The sequence below is a fragment of the Clarias gariepinus genome, chromosome 18 (genome assembly GCF_024256425.1).
Source record: "Clarias gariepinus isolate MV-2021 ecotype Netherlands chromosome 18, CGAR_prim_01v2, whole genome shotgun sequence".
Lineage (NCBI taxonomy): Eukaryota > Metazoa > Chordata > Actinopteri > Siluriformes > Clariidae > Clarias > Clarias gariepinus.
In genome coordinates, this window is record NC_071117.1 from 1,444,930 (window position 1) to 1,464,700 (window position 19,771).

Genomic DNA, 19,771 nt, shown 5'->3' on the forward strand with positions numbered 1-19,771 from the left:
CCTAGAATTGGATCTGTAAAGGGCACTGGTATCTCAGTGGTCAACGTCTCACGTGTGGTTGATTCCCAACCCCTGCATCATGGGTTCAGTGCCCAAACCCAGCCACTGGATCCCAAGCCCAGAACCAACTTGAGGTAATATCAGTCAGGGCATGAAGTGTAAGATGTGTTGAGTTGTATGACTTGTCTGCAGAACATCAATCATCTGAACAGGACGGTTTACATGAGAGTAGCTGCTTGATGATCACCTCGTCTCAGATCATCACATAGGGGCAAATAGAGGGGTAACTCGAGCTGTAACTCCTCTCTCTCCTGTTCCAGTCGGATAGGGGGTTCATCTGGTCAGGAACACCACCACTGCTTTGTTCATTTGGGAGTTTTCACACCGAACCTGACCGTACCTCCTCGACCTACAGAACACACCTGACAGAGACACGACGTCTTCCCCATGACCTCAAAGGCCACGGCGACTGTCTCACTCTTTACAGCACTCAGAAGCTTTGAAGAACTCTAAAAACAACCTGGAGTAAAATTGGAGAAAAACTCCCAAAACAAATTAGCAACAAGTCAGATAAACAGGTATCTGTGAGATTAAACACACACACACACACACACACAGCTGAAGAAGGGAATCAGTCTTTATTGAGTACATACAAAACCCTGTAAACACAGCGCAGCGCATCACTCTGCACAAAATAACCCTGACTCTTCACAAAGATGCACTGTCTCTACAGACCTGAGGACTCGTGTAAAAATAGAGCGCTGTATCGGAGGAAAATACCAATCCACGAAATATAGAAACGCTACTCTACTCTCAGAAGGCAGGTGAGAACTATGGGGTAAGGGAACTGTCAAAAACAAGGTGCGTGTACTAATAAACACTTACATATTGGCCTACGGTTGTGCAAAAATGTGTTTTTGTAAACTCTTGTATAAGTTAAATCATATAAAATATGTGGTGCTTGTAATACGAAGCGCGATTTTACGCTTGGGGTTTCTCCATCATGAATACGAAGTGATAACCGTGACCATGACTGTCAACAATACATCACAGGATTGCAGGCTTTATGTATCGAGCAGAAGATACATGGATTCCACAAACTGCTCATGTGTTTGACCTGGAGGCGGCAAGATGGCGGACGAGGAGAGTGCAACAGATACGGGACGCAATCAGACAAATAGCTTTATGGTTATCAATTCGTATTTATAATGGAAAACCCTAACCGTGAAATCATGCTTTGTATTATTATTATTGCAATTTTTTTGGAATTGTATTTTCACATAAGAACACGCACTACATATTTTATGTATGATTTAACTTATACATCAGTTCACAAAACCACCTTTTTGCACAACCTTAGGCCAATATGTACTAATGTTTACTAGTACACGCACGTCTTTTTGACAGCTACCGTACCTCAACGCGGAACGTCTCAACTGTGGTGTATGTGACACGTCAACGAGCGCATTGTTTAATCTGAACGGACCCTGTGATAAAAACCGGCAGCCAGCTCAGGCTCATGTACACACCCAGAACATTAAACTGAGTGCTAATGAGTGCTAAGCAGATCTCCAACAACCTTCATTAATTAACCACATAAGTGATTAAAGTCACTATTTCTATATAGCGAGTTCATCCACTCACAACCACATAGAACAGTTTGACTGCAATACCTAGTTCTGCCACTGGATGTCATGATTACCTTCCAATACATCAAAATAACTGATCTTTCATTGTAATTCTTAAACCAGCTTTTTTTTCTGAAACATGATGATTGATGAACCTTTTTTTAACCTTTAACTGCAGTGTTACCCTGAGACAAAGAAAAAATTACTAGGGTGTAAAGGTCAAATAAATTATGAATGAAATACAAGTAGAAAACGTACAGAAAGGAGAATGTATTGCAGGTTAATTCCTGACACCTCCACTGGATGGCACCACCTTCATTTAGATTCTAATTTCTTGCCACCTAGACATATATTTAAACATTAACACACATTTTAACTCTCTTTCCTTTTTTTCCCATGATGCAATCAAATCATGATAATTTTTCGACACAGCGACAAGACCTTAACACAAGGTCTTAAATTCATGATTCCTCCAGCAGGTGGCAGCAGATGCCACATGCTTTATAGTCAACATTATTGCGATTAGCTCTCCGTACCGAGGCTAACGAGGCAGCAAAGGCTTCCATTTGAGCATCCTTAAATAATCACCCCTCATTTCTGAGCCGTCAGGAGACATCCTGCATCCCGTCCTCGGTCTCGTTCTCCTCGCCCTCCCCTGGTCCATGTGTCTCCTTTCCTCTGTCCTCAGCCCAACTCCAGCCCCCTGTCCTGCCTACACTGTCCTTTTCCCTCAGGACGGCGAGCAGGACCTTCAATAACGAGTTCTCACTCAGCAGGTCCTCAGAGGCATCGGCAAGCTCCTGCAGCCTCTTTATGGCCTCGGTGAGCTGTCGGCTTTTCTCCTGGTACAGAGTCTCGAGCCGGGAGCTCTGCTCCTGCAGCTCGGCATTGTGGGACTGCAGCTCCTTAGTGTGCAGCGCCAGGCGGCGGTTCTCCCTCCACAGAGCGGCCAGCTGCTGAGACAGCCGCTCACGGGCACGTTGCAGAGACAGCACCTCCCCCTGCAGCGTGTGAAGCTCCACCTCCAGAAGTACCTTGGGCCCCGCCTTTCCCTGAGGGGTGGGGCTGGAATGATTGAGAATGAATCGGACCAGATTGGGTAGCGTGACACGGGTGGTCTCCGGAAACTTCACACTCATGTGCTTCCTGCGAGATGAACAGACAGACAAAGAAACACAAATATAAATAGAGATGCAGTATGGGACACAGGGCAAGCGGCAGGTTAGGGGCCGTGGCGAGACCGGGGAAGCGGCGAGACGGGAGTGGCGAGTTAGGGGTACGGCGAGATGGGTGAGCGGCAGAACGGGGGGGGCGCGGTGAGACAGGCAAGCAGCGGCTTAGAGAGACGTGCGAGCAGCAGGTTAGGGAGCGAGACAAGACGGGGCAATGGGCAGGTTAGTGGACACGGCGAGACGGGCAAGTGGGAGGTTAGGTGTGCAGCGAGAAAGGTGAGAAGTTGAAACAGTACCTGTGTCTGGGGAAGAACAGGAAGGTGGGCAGGTGATCCACCATGAACTCCCACGGCAGGTCATTAAGACCAACGTTTACCCTGTTAAACATACATAACAGCTTAATCCTTTTTGATCCAAGTAATACAGGTAATTCTGCCAAGGGGTGGCACTAATGCTTAAAAACTATTTAAAAAATGAAATAAAAACAGGTTCCTGACCTGGCCACTGTGAAGGAGCTGTTCCCCTGGTAAAGCCTGGCCAAACGAAGCAGAACGTGATTAAGAACGGTACAGAACCCGCACCATCCTGTGTAGTAAAACAACAACACATCCTAAAGAGAGAGCGAGAGAGACACACAGGTGATCAGTAATGGATGTTGGAGAGACCCTATACTGAGAGTACACTAGCTGCGCTAGTTAACTACACTAGGTTAGCCCACAGTACATCTGATAACATTATGTCATCTTAAACAACACGCTCTCTCCTTAGTAAATCACTTCTTAGTCATTCTGAATCGCCTCTGAATCCATCCATTTTTTGTCCGTCTTTCATTACTGCTAGGTTTAGTCAGCGGCAAACAAGCGTTCACTGCAAAATCTCTCAAGTCAAATGTGTAGCGGAATAAGAAGCGATGGTTCATGGTATTGTGTTTTATTGCAGGGATGCAGTCCCTTGCAGTCTAGTTGGAAGTTCACTAGCTGGGGGAGCAGACTAGCGGGGAGCAGACTAGCGGGGACGTTCACTAGCGCGGAGTAGACTAGCGGGGACGTTCACCAGCGGGGAGTAGACTAGCGGGGACGTTCACCAGCGGGGAGTAGACTAGCGGGGACGTTCACTAGCGGGGACGTTCACTAGCGAGAAGTAGACTAGCAGGGACGTTTACTAGCGGGGAGTAGACTAGCAGGTAAATTTACTAGCGGAGACGTTCACTAGTGGGGAGTAGACTAGCGGGAACGTTCACTAGCGCGGAGTAGATTCCTCACCTTCTCTGCGTCCATCACTATGGCTCTGAAGGAGTCTGTAGTCACTTCCTGGATAAGAGAGTGAGGGGGTGAAGCTTCACTGACTCCCACTAAGTGTCTGTGAAGTGGACTGTAGGTGGCGCTGAAGTTTAAGATGAACCGCTCTGTAGGGAGAGAAAGAACATTGTAGGTTGCTTTACCCTCATCCAGCTTTCTTTCTCTTATTATATCATTTTTTTCCTTCTAACTTTGCTCAACTCTTCTATCTCACATCAAGCCCTTAAACAGCTCATTCTCTTCTGTCTCACTTTACCTCCTTATTCGTTCTTTCAGTCATCACTTTTTCTCCAGCAAATCCTTAATTTCAGTGTCTCTACTCCTGTTATTTTTATTAATTTGTTCTCAGTTCCTTTCAACCTTTTCTTTAATTATCACTATATTCATTGTTTCTTTTTTGTCTCAATCCCTTTATTTCACTCCTCCAGTAGGGATTAATTTAATCTCTTCATTAATCAACACCCTCTTTTCCCTTTGTTCTCTCTCCTTTTTCTCCTTTACTTTCTCTTTATTCTTCATGTTTCATTTAAAACTTTATTCTTGAATGTTATCTCTGATCGTTTATTCCAACTGCTTTTTACTGTGTGTGTGTGTGTTTGGAAGGCACATATACCCAGCGCCTCTCTCCCCGCGTCCTGCAGTACGTAGTGTGTCTCCTCCCTCAGGCTGACGATGGTGGTGAAGGTCTGTGTGTGCGAGTGTGTGCTGCGGTTTCCCGCCGCTCCGAGCCGCTGGGCCAGCGGCCACGCCAGTCTCGAGTCCAAAGCGTAAAAGCGCAGCGTCTTATTGGTCCGACAGTGCAGCCCTGTGACCCCATCCCCCTCCATCAGGGGGCGGAGGCTGTGTGTCAGGGTCCTGCAGCAGGAGGTGTAGTGACTGAGCAGGCTGTAGCTGCGCTGAGTGTTACTGCAGAAGGAAGACGCCGTGGACAAGGCACCGCTCAGGAACGAGTTGAGCGCAGCCCCCAGGTCCCACGCCGACCTCACACACACCTCACACACCTTAGTGTTAGTGTTAGTGGACATGTGCAGGGACTTGCAACACTTCGGCTTAATCAAGGCAGAGCCAGACGGCGACCAGACAGAGGAGTAGATCCAGCCTGTCAAACATGAGTAATAACGCAATGCTATATCAGACACCTGAGAGGAAGACAGAGAGAGAGAGAGAGAGAGAGAGAGTTAAATTTTAACTCTTTAAATTGAAAAGACGACGACATCCACTGCATTCTGGCCGAACATTTGATTTTGTACCACAGTCAAGGCATCCATCAGCAATTATTGGCAGATAAAATGCTCCGCCTGTAGGACAGCTGGGATACTTCCCATTTCAATATAGATGATATAATGTCTCTCTACTACATCCTCCCAGTTTAGTTCCTTATAGCACTTTTAAAACCAGATTCAGAAGACGACCCAGCTGTGCCTGACGGGTGGGATATAGTGGGGTATAGTGGGGTGTGGAGCAAATTAGGTAACTCGCCCAAAGGTAAGATTTTACAGGATTCCCAGATGCAAAAAGAAATAAAAAAGGGCACGATATTTTTATGCAAAATTGCAGATTTCCTCTGAAACAGGGTCGTTTCTGTAGACAATTACAGAATCTAATTAAAAATTTAATTAATAAACCTGACCTCGACCCCTGTCAACTGTTCTATTTCAAGTCGATATCAAAATTCCCCTTTATCTCCAAGATTCTGAAAAAGATAGTAACGCAGCAGCTTTGTTTATATCTACATAGAAATGACAAACAAATTGTATCAGTCAGGATTTAGGCCTCCTCACAGTACAGAGACAGCACTCGTTAAAGTAGTTAATGACCTCCTATTGGCCTCTGATCAGGGTTGTGTAACTATACTTGTATTACTCGACCTCAGTGCAACTTTTGACACCATTGATCATAGTATTCTTCTTCACAGATAAGAAAATAAAGTAGGAATTGAGGGTAAAGCCCTCTCCTGGCTCAGATCCTATTTGACTAATCATTATCAGTATGTAGACTTAAATGGTGATTATTCTGCATGTTCTCTAGTGGAGTTTGGTGTTCCACAAGGTTTGGTTTTAGGCCCACTGCTTTTTTCTCTTTACATTCTTCCTCTAATCAACATAATTTGTAGGCATGGTATTAGTTTCACTGTTATGCTGATTCACACAGTTACACGTCTCTTAGTCTATGTCTTATAGGTTTCTTCCTATTGCCATCTCAGGGAGTTTTTCCTTGCCACTGTTGCCATCACCCTTGGCTTGCTTATCAGAGACATTTCATTCATCATTCATTCATTTATCTCATTATTATCTAGACACATTTTTCTCACACATACACAAATTTTTTTTTTTCTTTCATTTTTGTGAAGCTGCTTTAAGACAACGACCATTGTTAAAAGCGGTATATAAATAAAATTGAATTGAATTATGTCCTGCACACATTGCTAAAGTTGAGCAATGTGTGCAGGACACAAGAGACTGGATGCTAATTAATTTCCTTCTGCTTAATCCTTATAAGACAGAAGTTCTAGTCATAGGACCACATGCAGCCTGAAGCAAGCTTTCTAATCACTCTGTAACTTTAGATGGCCTTTCTGTTCCATCAAGTGCAACAGTAAAAGACCTCGGTGTGATTATAGATTCCAGCCTTTCATTTAAAGCTCATGTAGATAATATTACCAGGATAGCATTCTTTCACCTCAGAAATATTGCCAAGGTAAGGAATGTATTGTCAGCAAACAATGCAGAAAAACTAGTTCATGCTTTTATCACCTCTAGGTTGGACTATTGTAATGCCTTACAGGTGCTTAAACAAGCTTCAATTAGTCCAGAATGCAGCAGCGAGAGTCCTCACTAGAATTAGAAGATATGAGCACATCACCCCTATCTTATCTTCACTGCATTGGCTCACTGTGAAATTTCGCATTGATTTTAAAATACTAATAGTGTTCGGGACTTTGACATATAAAGCATTAAATGGTCTCTCGCCGCAGTATCTGAGTGAACTGCTAGTGTCTTACGATCCGCCTGGTTCGGAGCTGGGGGCGGAGCTTTTTCTTACAAAGCCCCAAAGTTATGGAATAGTCTTCCAAATAGTGTTCGGGACTCAGACACAGTCTCAGTGTTTAAGTCCAGGCTAAAAACCTATTTATTTAGCCAAGCATTTTTATAAATAGATTAGCCTTAGGTAAAGGAGCAGATCTGGGGGACTCATGGACGTAGAGTATTATGGTGAACTGGTATGTTTGGATGCTGTCCTCCTCACTCTCATTGATCACTCAGGTTTGCTAATGGTGAGGTGATTGGTTGCTTTACATCTCAGTTCCCCCTCATGTCACTCTCCTCATGCTTGCACTCTACACTAAATATACATTCACCTTATTTATTGTGTCTCTTACTACACATGTCTCTCCTGAGCTGCCAGTGATCCAGACTCCCTCTGCCCTGTCTGACTCGTCCTGGTGTCCATCTTCTGGTTGAAGATCTCGTCACGTGGATGGGATCTCGTCACGTGTGTGGTGACTGGGGACGGTTCCACTTTACCATGAAGACGGTCCTGTCCCCGGCTGATGCAGACAGTTGTTCTCTGAGGACTCGTGACTGCAGTCTCTCGATAGTTCAGGACTGGAGTTTCCTACAGTCTACCTGAGCCTCATAACAAACCAGACTCCATATGAACTTCTCCACATCTCCTGTTATACTGAACTTCCAGCCTCCTAACACACAGTATGAGTTCAGATCAATCCCTGCTATCTGTTATCACCCAGATGAGGATGGGTTCCCTGTTGAGTCTGGTTCCTCTCAAGGTTTCTTCCTATTACCATCTCAGGGAGTTTTCCCCTCAGCACCGTCACCCTCGGCTCGTTCATCAGGGACAAGTAAAATTAGATTGAATTTAAAGATGTATGAGAAAGCTGAGGAGCTCCTGATACCGTTACACACCTGTGTGTGTGTGTGGGGGGGGCAGATATTCAGTGTCAGGCAATCTCCATTACAGCACTACCACACTACCAGAGTTGCTTACCTCGGACAGCATCTGAGTGTCCGAGCGCGGACTCTGTGGGAGGAACATGAGCAGGGCGGGTCCTTTACGTAGCTCCGCCTCCAGAGCGTGACTCTTCTCTCCTATTGGCTGAATCCAGGTGATGAGGCTCTCTTTGTTCTCATAGATCCAGTTACAGATGTTCTCAGGTGTGAAGTTCCTTTCGGAGCGCGGGAACACCTACACGCACACACACACACGCACACAATATGACACGATGCAAAAATCAAAAGTCGTGTGTGTGTGTGTGTGTGTGTGTGTGTATATTCACCAGTGAAGCGTTGAAGCGTCGATGCAGATACACACTCTGATCCTCCGTCACCCACATCCCCGCCGCCACGTCCCGATTGGTCACGACACTGAAACGCACCGCCCCCTGAGGGTCTGAGCCAATCAGAGAGCAGCCTGCAGTCAGCTGACACGATCACACTTTCAGACTAAATGGTACTACGGTATTAAACTGACATCTCAGAGCCAACAGTGTGTGTGTGTGTGTGTGTGTGTGAGTGAGATAGTGCTGTACCTTTCCTGAGTGCATGCAGTGCAGACAGGAAGAAGGTGAGATAACCAGGTGGCTGTGGGGAAGCGTTAAAGTCAAAGAAGCCCACCACACCCTGCTGTGTGAGAGAAACACACACACACACATATACATATATATGTAAAAAAAAAAAACAGTGTAGGAAATCTCCAACATACAAAATTACACACACACACACACACGCACACACACACACACACACACAGAGACGTTACCTCGTGGTGAGATAAGAAGGTGTGGAGGGCGGAGCGAGAGGACAGGTAGGTTAGGGGGGCGGAGACTCTGTGTATGAAACTCTCCAAATATTCAGCTATAAAGGGCCCTTTATACGGGACAGGACCAAACCTACACACACACACACACACACACACACACACATTATTTATAATATAATTTAATAATTTACTATATTTTTAATTATTAAATTCTGTTTATTTTAGTTCAATAATTACACTCTCTTAAACAAATTAATATAAAAGAGTCGTGTGTGTGTGTGTGTGTGTGTGTGTGTAACAGACTGAAACGTCACCTTCTGTAGTACACGTGTAGAACCGGGTACTGGTAAAAGTTCTGCTGTTTCCGGCACTTTCCCTGATGCCACCAACAGTTCACCGCTACAAACTGGACCTGCGCCAACAGGAAACGCATCATCAGTAACAGTGGGAAGCTCCAGTCTCCTCCCGATACCATATGATCGCGATACCGCAGAGCCGATTCAGTTCACATTCTGGTTCAATATCACATTTCCCTGTGAGTGTATTACAATTTTAAACCTTTAAAAATGTTTAATTAAATGTAGCCAGTTCCTTATAACCTTTAGAGTTTAACATTTAACTTCAGATTAAATTCAACCCAGAGTTACTGAGCAGAGCGTGTATCTATAAATAAACTTGTTGAATGATTCACTATTCAAACACACACGGGATGAACAACCACCAGACGAGTCTGATCACCGACCGATCGCCCGCTTCATCTCCATTATACACAAAATAAATCGTTTTCATTAAATACATTTTGGAGTCGTAACGTCAACGTGAAATTACGTGAACCAGCACATGTTCAGAACTGAATCTACTTTTCCCCATCTCTACTAATCACTCACTGGAAACGCATCATCATTTACAGGAAACTGATCAGAGACGCATCCTCACTCTTAGACTGACTGGAGAGTACCTGACTGGAGAGGTGCAGCGCCACCTGGTGGATGTGCTCCCTGGCGGCGATGGAGTGGGCACACCACGGAGCGTAGTAGAACAGCACGGTCACATCAGAGCCCTCCATCAGCGTCTCCGCCTGGTCCTGCTGTCCCAGAAACAGGTCCACCACCGGGACAGACGGGGACAGGAACCGCACCGGGGGACGGGCCAGCGCCACCACGCTCTTAGCACGGCTGGGCGGGAAGAGAGAGGGGGAGGGGCGTTAGATAGAGGAGCAACAAACAGGACAGGATCAGTGAGGATCAGATCAGCTCAGGGTTACTGCTATGGTGCTTTGTGCCACGGACAAAAGGCTGGGTCTCATCATGGTGGGGTGGGTGGAGCTCCCGGGGTGGGTGGAGCTCCCGGGGTGGCATCAACAGTCTGAACTGTGAGCATGGCGAGTCCAGGGTGTGTGTGTGTTCATTCTATAACAAACTCTGGAGTCTTCCAGGGAAAAGTGCATTTAGAGGTCATGTGACACACTAATTACACCCCCCTCCTTCACACCAGTTCAGGTGTTTTACTGGGGAGCTGTTCATCCACACTCAATTCCAATACAGCAGCATCAGGTTCCTCTCTGGTTTCTCCACACACACACACACACAGACTGGAGACAGACCAGGTGATGTAATGCCCAGGTCCTCATCAGTGCCCTGTGTGTGTGAATCATCAGACTCCTGACCTTCACTGATCTGAGAGGAACCTGACATGGTCTTCTGCTGCTGTTGGAGCTCCTCATTTTCAAGTGGAGAAGTTCTGAGATGTTCTTCAATGTTTTTCTCCTTAGCACAGTGTCAGAGTGATTACTCCAGGTACTGTAGTACAAACCAGTCTGTCCTGAGGTTCAGTGTGATGTGACCCATCCCTAGCCCGGGTCACATCATTTACACACACACACCTCATTAGTTAAAGTGTGTGTACTGTACACAAACACTCTGCCCTGATTATTATGGGATGTTCTGTACAGACACAGATCCAGACTGGAACACCGGGAAGAGCTCACAGGGGTGTCAATATTTATATACAGTACGTATAAACAGACACACACACACACACACTGGGTTAGACCGCTGTGTGTGTGTGTGTGTGTGTGTGTTACTGAGAAATGAAACAAACATTGGATGCGAAACCTGTCTGTCTCTGAAAGGATGGGACACGTCACTCAGATAACACACACACACACACACACACACACACCACTCAGATAACACAACACACACACATCACTTAGAAAACACAACACACACACATCACTCAGAAAACACAACACACACACACACATCACTCAGATAACACAACACACACACACACACACACACACACACACATCACTCAGATAACACACACACATCACTCAGATAACACACACACACACATCACTCAGATAACACACACACACACATCACTCAGATAACACACACACACACACACACACACACACACACATCACTCAGATAACACACACACACACACACACACACACATCACTCAGATAACACACACACACTTTCTCCCTCTCTCTCACACACACTAATAAGTCAAGTACACAGTGAAACACACACACACACACACACACACACACACTTACTTCAGTACATGCGTTTGTGTCCAGTGTGTGTGTGTGTGTGTGTGTTTCACTGTGTACCTGACTTATTATTATTATTATTTTTATTACTAGTGTGTGTGTGTGTGTGTGTGTGTGTGTGTGTACCTGCAGGTGAGTGTGAGAGTCAGTATGACCCCGCAGGTGACCAGTAGAGCCGCGCAGAGCATCATGGGTCTCCGCGCCATCTGATCCCGAACCACACGGACTAACACTGCTGCCTTCATTTATACCTTCATCATCTCACACACACACACTCACACACACTCACACACACCATTCACACACACTCACACCGGACCAACCTCACTACCCCACGTAGACTTAACACTTCCGCATTACTAGTGGAGCAGGCGGAGCCAAGATAAGGGATCGTCTATAAAGTGTGGGTTCATCACTAACTCTAAGGGATCGTCTATAGAGTGTGGGTTTATCACTAACTCTAAGGGATCGTCTATAGAGTGTGGGTTTATCACTAACTCTAAGGGATCGTCTATAGAGTGTGGGTTTATCACCAACTCTAAGGGATCGTCTATAAAGTGTGGGTTTATCACTAACTCTAAGGGATCGTCTATAAAGAGTGGGTTTATCACTAACTCTAAGGGATCGTCTATAAAGAGTGGGTTTATCACTAACTCTAAGGGATCGTCTATAAAGTGTGGGTTCATCACTAACTCTAAGGGATCGTCTATAAAGAGTGGGTTTATCACTAACTCTAAGGGATCGTCTATAAAGTGTGGGTTTATCACTAACTCTAAGGGATCGTCTATAAAGTGTGGGTTTATCACTAACTCTAAGGGATCGTCTATAAAGTGTGGGTTTATCACTAACTCTAAGGGATCGTCTATAGAGTGTGGGTTTATCACTAACTCTAAGGGATCGTCTATAAAGTGTGGGTTTATCACTAACTCTAAGGGATCGTCTATAAAGTGTGGGTTTATCACTAACTCTAAGGGATCGTCTATAAAGTGTGGGTTTATCACTAACTCTAAGGGATCGTCTATAGAGTGTGGGTTTATCACTAACTCTAAGGGATCGTCTATAAAGTGTGGGTTTATCACTAACTCTAAGGGATCGTCTATAAAGTGTGGGTTTATCACTAACTCTAAGGGATCGTCTATAGAGTGTGTGTTTATCACTAACTCTAAGGGATCGTCTATAGAGTGTGTTTATCACTAACTCTAAGGGATCTTCTATAGAGTGTGGGTTTATCACTAACTCTAAGGGATCGTCTATAGAGTGTGTTTATCACTAACTCTAAGGGATCGTCTATAGAGTGTGGGTTTATCACTAACTCTAAGGGATCGTCTATAGAGTGTGGGTTTATCACTAACTCTAAGGGATCGTCTATAGAGTGTGGGTTTATCACCAACTCTAAGGGATCGTCTATAGAGTGTGGGTTTATCACTAACTCTAAGGGATCGTCTATAGAGTGTGGGTTTATCACTAACTCTAAGGGATCGTCTATAGAGTGTGGGTTTATCACTACCTCTAAGGGATCGTCTATAGAGTGTGGGTTTATCACTAACTCTAAGGGAACGTTTATAGAGTGTGGGTTTATCACTAACTCTAAGGGATCGTCTATAGAGTGTGGGTTTATCACTACCTCTGAGGGATCGTCTATAGAGTGTGGGTTTATCACTAACTCTAAGGGATCGTCTATAGAGTGTGGGTTTATCACTACCTCTAAGGGATCGTCTATAGAGTGTGGGTTTATCACTAACTCTAAGGGATCGTCTATAAAGTGTGGGTTTATCACTACCTCTAAGGGATCGTCTATAAAGTGTGGGTTTATCACTACCTCTAAGGGATCGTCTATAAAGAGTGTGTTTATCACTAACTCTAAGGGATCGTCTATAGAGTGTGGGTTTATCACTACCTCTAAGGGATCGTCTATAGAGTGTGGGTTTATCACTACCTCTAAGGGATCGTCTATAGAGTGACCCACACTTTATAGAGGGTCACTCTAACTCTAAGGGAACGTTTATAAAGTGTGGGTTTATCACTAACTCTAAGGGATCGTCTATAAAGTGTGGGTTTATCACTAACTCTAAGGGATCGTCTATAAAGTGTGGGTTTATCACAGAGTGTGTTTATCACTAACTCTAAGGGATCGTCTATAAAGTGTGGGTTTATCACTAACTCTAAGGGATCGTCTATAAAGTGTGGGTTTATCACTAACTCTAAGGGATCGTCTATAAAGTGTGGGTTTATCACTAACTCTAAGGGATCGTCTATAGAGTGTGGGTTTATCACTAACTCTAAGGGATCGTCTATAGAGTGTGGGTTTATCACTAACTCTAAGGGATCGTCTATAGAGTGTGGGTTTATCACTAACTCTAAGGGAACGTCTATAGAGTGTGGGTTTATCACTAACTCTAAGGGATCGTCTATAGAGTGTGGGTTTATCACTACCTCTAAGGGATCGTCTATAGAGTGTGGGTTTATCACTAACTCTAAGGGATCGTCTATAGAGTGTGGGTTTATCACTACCTCTAAGGGATCGTCTATAGAGTGTGGGTTTATCACTAACTCTAAGGGATCGTCTATAAAGTGTGGGTTTATCACTACCTCTAAGGGATCGTCTATAAAGTGTGGGTTTATCACTACCTCTAAGGGATCGTCTATAAAGAGTGTGTTTATCACTAACTCTAAGGGATCGTCTATAGAGTGTGGGTTTATCACTAACTCTAAGGGATCGTCTATAGAGTGTGAGTTTATCACTACCTCTAAGGGATCGTCTATAGAGTGACCCACACTTTATAGAGGGTCACTCTAACTCTAAGGGAACGTTTATAAAGTGTGGGTTTATCACTAACTCTAAGGGATCGTCTATAGAGTGTGTGTTTATCACTAACTCTAAGGGATCGTCTATAAAGTGTGGGTTTATCACTAACTCTAAGGGATCGTCTATAGAGTGTGGGTTTATCACTAACTCTAAGGGATCGTCTATAGAGTGTGGGTTTATCACTAACTCTAAGGGATCGTCTATAAAGTGTGGGTTTATCACCAACTCTAAGGGATCGTCTATAGAGTGTGGGTTTATCACTAACTCTAAGGGATCGTCTATAGAGTGTGGGTTTATCACTAACTCTAAGGGATCGTCTATAGAGTGTGGGTTTATCACTAACTCTAAGGGATCGTCTATAGAGTGTGGGTTTATCACTAACTCTAAGGGAACGTCTATAGAGTGTGGGTTTATCACTAACTCTAAGGGATCGTCTATAGAGTGTGGGTTTATCACTAACTCTAAGGGATCGTCTATAGAGTGTGGGTTTATCACTAACTCTAAGGGATCGTCTATAGAGTGTGGGTTTATCACTAACTCTAAGGGATCGTCTATAAAGTGTGGGTTTATCACTACCTCTAAGGGATCGTCTATAAAGTGTGGGTTTATCACTAACTCTAAGGGATCGTCTATAAAGAGTGGGTTTATCACTAACTCTAAGGGATCGTCTATAAAGTGTGGGTTTATCACTAACTCTAAGGGATCGTCTATAGAGTGTGGGTTTATCACTACCTCTAAGGGATCGTCTATAGAGTGACCCACACTTTATAGAGGGTCACTCTAACTCTAAGGGAACGTTTATAAAGTGTGGGTTTATCACTAACTCTAAGGGATCGTCTATAAAGTGTGGGTTTATCACTAACTCTAAGGGATCGTCTATAAAGTGTGGGTTTATCACAGAGTGTGTTTATCACTAACTCTAAGGGATCGTCTATAAAGTGTGGGTTTATCACTAACTGTAAGGGATCGTCTGTAAAGTGTGGGTTTATCACTACCTCTAAGGGATCGTCTATAAAGTGTGGGTTTATCACTAACTCTAAGGGATCGTCTATAGAGTGTGTGTTTATCACTAACTCTAAGGGATCGTCTATAGAGTGTGGGTTTATCACTACCTCTAAGGGATCGTCTATAGAGTGTGGGTTTATCACTAACTCTAAGGGAACGTTTATAGAGTGTGGGTTTATCACTAACTCTAAGGGATCGTCTATAGAGTGTGGGTTTATCACTACCTCTAAGGGATCGTCTATAGAGTGTGGGTTTATCACTACCTCTAAGGGATCGTCTATAGAGTGTGGGTTTATCACTACCTCTAAGGGATCGTCTATAGAGTGTGGGTTTATCACTAACTCTAAGGGATCGTCTATAAAGTGTGGGTTTATCACTACCTCTAAGGGATCGTCTATAAAGTGTGGGTTTATCACTACACTAAGGGATCGTCTATAAAGAGTGTGTTTATCACTAACTCTAAGGGATCGTCTATAAAGTGTGGGTTTATCACTAACTCTAAGGGATCGTCTATAGAGTGTGGGTTTATCACTACCTCTAAGGGATCGTCTATAGAGTGACCCACACTTTATAGAGGGTCACTCTAACTCTAAGGGAACGTTTATAAAGTGTGGGTTTATCACTAACTCTAAGGGATCGTCTATAAAGTGTGGGTTTATCACTAACTCTAAGGGATCGTCTATAAAGTGTGGGTTTATCACAGAGTGTGTTTATCACTAACTCTAAGGGATCGTCTATAAAGTGTGGGTTTATCACTAACTCTAAGGGATCGTCTATAAAGTGTGGGTTTATCGCCAACTCTAAGGGATCGTCTATAAAGTGTGGGTTTATCACTACCTCTAAGGGAGCGTCTGTAAAGTGTCGACACTAGGGAAGTGTCACTGTCCTCTGTACTGTGTGGGAGATAAACATTGTACTGCTTCAGCTTTCTTCAAACAATAATCACAGTGTCTGTGTCTTAAGAACAAAGACTTTGTGTCAGAGAGTATAAATGTCTCTCTCTCTCTCTCTCTCTCTCTCTCTCTCTCACACACACACACACACTAACAGCTATAAAACCACACACACACACACACACCTGCATGCATGTCTCCTCTCTCCTTATCACTAACTCTAAGGGATCGTCTATAAAGTGTGGGTTTATCACAGAGTGTGTTTATCACTAACTCTAAGGGATCGTCTATAAAGTGTGGGTTTATCACTAACTGTAAGGGATCGTCTATAAAGTGTGGGTTTATCACTAACTGTAAGGGATCGTCTATAAAGTGTGGGTTTATCACTAACTCTAAGGGATCGTCTATAGAGTGTGGGTTTATCACTAACTCTAAGGGATCGTCTATAGAGTGTGGGTTTATCACTAACTCTAAGGGATCGTCTATAGAGTGTGGGTTTATCACTAACTCTAAGGGAACGTCTATAGAGTGTGGGTTTATCACTAACTCTAAGGGATCGTCTATAGAGTGTGGGTTTATCACTACCTCTAAGGGATCGTCTATAGAGTGTGGGTTTATCACTAACTCTAAGGGATCGTCTATAGAGTGTGGGTTTATCACTACCTCTAAGGGATCGTCTATAAAGTGTGGGTTTATCACTACCTCTAAGGGATCGTCTATAAAGTGTGGGTTTATCACTACACTAAGGGATCGTCTATAAAGAGTGTGTTTATCACTAACTCTAAGGGATCGTCTATAGAGTGTGGGTTTATCACTAACTCTAAGGGATCGTCTATAGAGTGTGAGTTTATCACTACCTTTAAGGGATCGTCTATAGAGTGACCCACACTTTATAGAGGGTCACTCTAACTCTAAGGGAACGTTTATAAAGTGTGGGTTTATCACTAACTCTAAGGGATCGTCTATAAAGTGTGGGTTTATCACTAACTCTAAGGGATCGTCTATAAAGTGTGGGTTTATCACAGAGTGTGTTTATCACTAACTCTAAGGGATCGTCTATAAAGTGTGGGTTTATCACTAACTCTAAGGGATCGTCTATAGAGTGTGGGTTTATCACTACCTCTAAGGGATCGTCTATAAAGTGTGGGTTTATCCCTAACTCTAAGGGATCGTCTATAAAGTGTGGGTTTATCACTAACTCTAAGGGATCGTCTATAAAGTGTGGGTTTATCACTAACTCTAAGGGATCGTCTATAAAGTGTGGGTTTATCACTACCTCTAAGGGATCGTCTATAGAGTGTGGGTTTATCACTAACTCTAAGGGATTGTCTATAAAGTGTGGGTTTATCACTACCTCTAAGGGATCGTCTATAAAGTGTGGGTTTATCACTAACTCTAAGGGATCGTCTATAAAGTGTGGGTTTATCACTACCTCTAAGGGATCGTCTATAAAGAGTGTGTTTATCACTAACTCTAAGGGATCGTCTATAGAGTGTGGGTTTATCACTAACTCTAAGGGATCGTCTATAGAGTGTGGGTTTATCACTACCTCTAAGGGATCGTCTATAGAGTGTGGGTTTATCACTAACTCTAAGGGAACGTCTATAAAGTGTGGGTTTATCACTAACTCTAAGGGATCGTCTATAGAGTGTGGGTTTATCACTAACTCTAAGGGATCGTCTATAAAGTGTGGGTTTATCACTAACTCTAAGGGATCGTCTATAAAGTGTGGGTTTATCACTAACTCTAAGGGATCGTCTATAAAGTGTGGGTTTATCACTACCTCTAAGGGAGCGTCTGTAAAGTGTCGACACTAGGGAAGTGTCACTGTCCTCTGTACTGTGTGGGAGATAAACATTGTACTGCTTCAGCTTTCTTCAAACAATAATCACAGTGTCTGTGTCTTAAGAACAAAGACTTTGTGTCAGAGAGTATAAATGTCTCTCTCTCTCTCTCTCTCTCACACACACACACACACACACACTAACAGCTATAAAACCACACACACACACACACACACCTGCATGCATGTCTCCTCTCCCAGTTCAGTAGAGATGTCTCTCCTGTACACCACAGCGCTGTTGATCCTCACAGGTGAGCAGATGTTTGTTTTTCTTCATATCTAAATCTTTTGATCTTTATAAAGTGTGTATTCCCTGGACCCGGTCTAGTCCCCTGTACAGCTCATTACACCTGATAACAGTTTGAATGAAACAGCTTTACTCAGTTCTCTACATGCTTGACACTAAGTGCATTAGTGTTTTAGCACTGTGGCACTCTGCTTTGTCTATGTGGATGACCGTATGTCTTTGTGTGTGTCCGGTGTGTCTGTCTGTGTGTGTGTGTGTGTGTGTGTGTGTTGTGCAGTTGTGTTTCCCACAGACACACACACTACATTGGAGCTGGCTGGTGTGGTGAAGTGCAGTACAGGACGCTCAGCACTTGCTTACATCATGTACGGGTGTTACTGTGGAGTAGGAGGGGAGGGGTGGCCCCGGGACCCCGCAGACTGGTAAAACACACACACACACACACACACACACACACACAGTGTATAATTACAGTCAAAGTGAGCACAGAGTGAACACATTAATTTAGAGATCTGGGGCTGCACCCTGTTATAATCACACACACACACACACACACACTGATACTGTAATCGTACCGTAACCATGGCGACCACTTGGGTGTGTTACTGTGCTCGGTCACACAGTGACACTCCTGGGGTTCCGTCCCATTTCTGCTCTCACTGCGTATCAGGGGTTAACTCTAACCTGTGTGTGTGTGTGTGTGTGTGTGTGTGTAAGGTGTTGTCACAAGCATGACTGCTGCTACGCAAAGGCTGAGGATCGAGGCTGTTACACAAAGACACACGTGTATCCATGGAGCTGTGACAGTCAGCCGCTCGACTGCGGTACACACACACACACACACACACACACACACACCATTGGTACTGACTTTATAATTGCTAAGCATGAATAAATTGCGTGTGTGTGTGTGTGTGCAGGCTCCCTGACAGACCGCTGTGAGAAGATGTTGTGTGTGTGTGACCGAGAAGCAGCACAGTGTCTGAAGAACGCTCCATATAACCTCAAATACGTGGCGTGGCCCGACTTCCTGTGTGGACCCGAGCTACCGACGTGTGCTTACTACTGACACACACACACACACACACACACACACACACACACACGCTCTAATACTGATGTAGATGAATAATACTACGCCATATTAACATTAGTTATTATAACATGTCCTCTGTGATTAACAGACTGAACTCGTTTGTTTTCATCCTGTCAATAAAAGCTGCAGTGTGTGTAAGAGACGTTGTGTATTCCTGTCATTACGGGGACGCGGGGTCCTCACAACGCACAAAACACACTTTTACATCACCAAGTTAAAGAGCATCAGATACACACACTGCCTGAGACACACACCATGTTAATTATTAAATATAAAATAACACACACACACACACACTCGTGTTTAAACAGAAACAATATTCTTCTGAAAGCACGACTCATTCAGTTATTTTTATTGTAGAATTATTTTACATAAATTCAGCTCTCAAAAATGTATTTAAATCATCTCAAAAATAAATGTATAATAAATTAATAGAAA

The 19,771-nt window shown here is 44.0% G+C and overlaps 2 protein-coding genes across 2 annotated transcripts; one reads left to right on the forward strand and one right to left on the reverse strand.

Annotated features, from left to right (window-relative positions):
- Positions 1 to 970: 970 nt before the first annotated feature.
- On the reverse strand, positions 971 to 11,784 carry txndc11 (thioredoxin domain containing 11). Its single transcript, XM_053476417.1, has 12 exons — positions 11,570 to 11,784; positions 9,833 to 10,049; positions 9,189 to 9,286; positions 8,875 to 9,004; positions 8,645 to 8,738; positions 8,393 to 8,505; positions 8,104 to 8,301; positions 4,712 to 5,237; positions 4,063 to 4,205; positions 3,298 to 3,410; positions 3,097 to 3,177; positions 971 to 2,774 (listed from the first exon to the last, which is right to left on the reverse strand). Exons 1-12 carry the CDS (start codon positions 11,686 to 11,688, stop codon positions 2,234 to 2,236), a joined length of 2,373 nt encoding a protein of 790 aa, XP_053332392.1. The 5' UTR covers positions 11,689 to 11,784; the 3' UTR covers positions 971 to 2,233.
- Positions 11,785 to 18,152: 6,368 nt separating this feature from the next.
- LOC128506841 (phospholipase A2-like) lies at positions 18,153 to 19,454 on the forward strand. Its single transcript, XM_053477439.1, has 4 exons — positions 18,153 to 18,241; positions 18,515 to 18,659; positions 18,955 to 19,061; positions 19,158 to 19,454. The coding sequence occupies exons 1-4, from the start codon at positions 18,172 to 18,174 to the stop codon at positions 19,304 to 19,306; spliced, it is 471 nt and encodes a 156-aa protein (XP_053333414.1). The 5' UTR covers positions 18,153 to 18,171; the 3' UTR covers positions 19,307 to 19,454.
- The last annotated feature ends 317 nt before the right edge of the window (positions 19,455 to 19,771 follow it).

Excerpts from the sequence above, each read along its gene's own strand:
- txndc11 (XM_053476417.1), bottom strand. The coding sequence starts at position 11,688 with ATGAAGGCAGCAGTGTTAGTCCGTGTGGTTCGGGATCAGATGGCGCGG. Across the intron at positions 5,238-8,103 it reads ACACTCAGATGCTGTCCGAG|GTGTCTGATATAGCATTGCG; the intron begins GTAAGCAACTCT and ends TCTTCCTCTCAG. Across the intron at positions 4,206-4,711 it reads CGCGGGGAGAGAGGCGCTGG|AGCGGTTCATCTTAAACTTC; the intron begins GTATATGTGCCT and ends CTCTCCCTACAG.
- LOC128506841 (XM_053477439.1), top strand. The coding sequence starts at position 18,172 with ATGCATGTCTCCTCTCCCAGTTCAGTAGAGATGTCTCTCCTGTACACC. Across the intron at positions 18,660-18,954 it reads CCCCGGGACCCCGCAGACTG|GTGTTGTCACAAGCATGACT; the intron begins GTAAAACACACA and ends TGTGTGTGTAAG. Across the intron at positions 19,062-19,157 it reads CAGTCAGCCGCTCGACTGCG|GCTCCCTGACAGACCGCTGT; the intron begins GTACACACACAC and ends GTGTGTGTGCAG.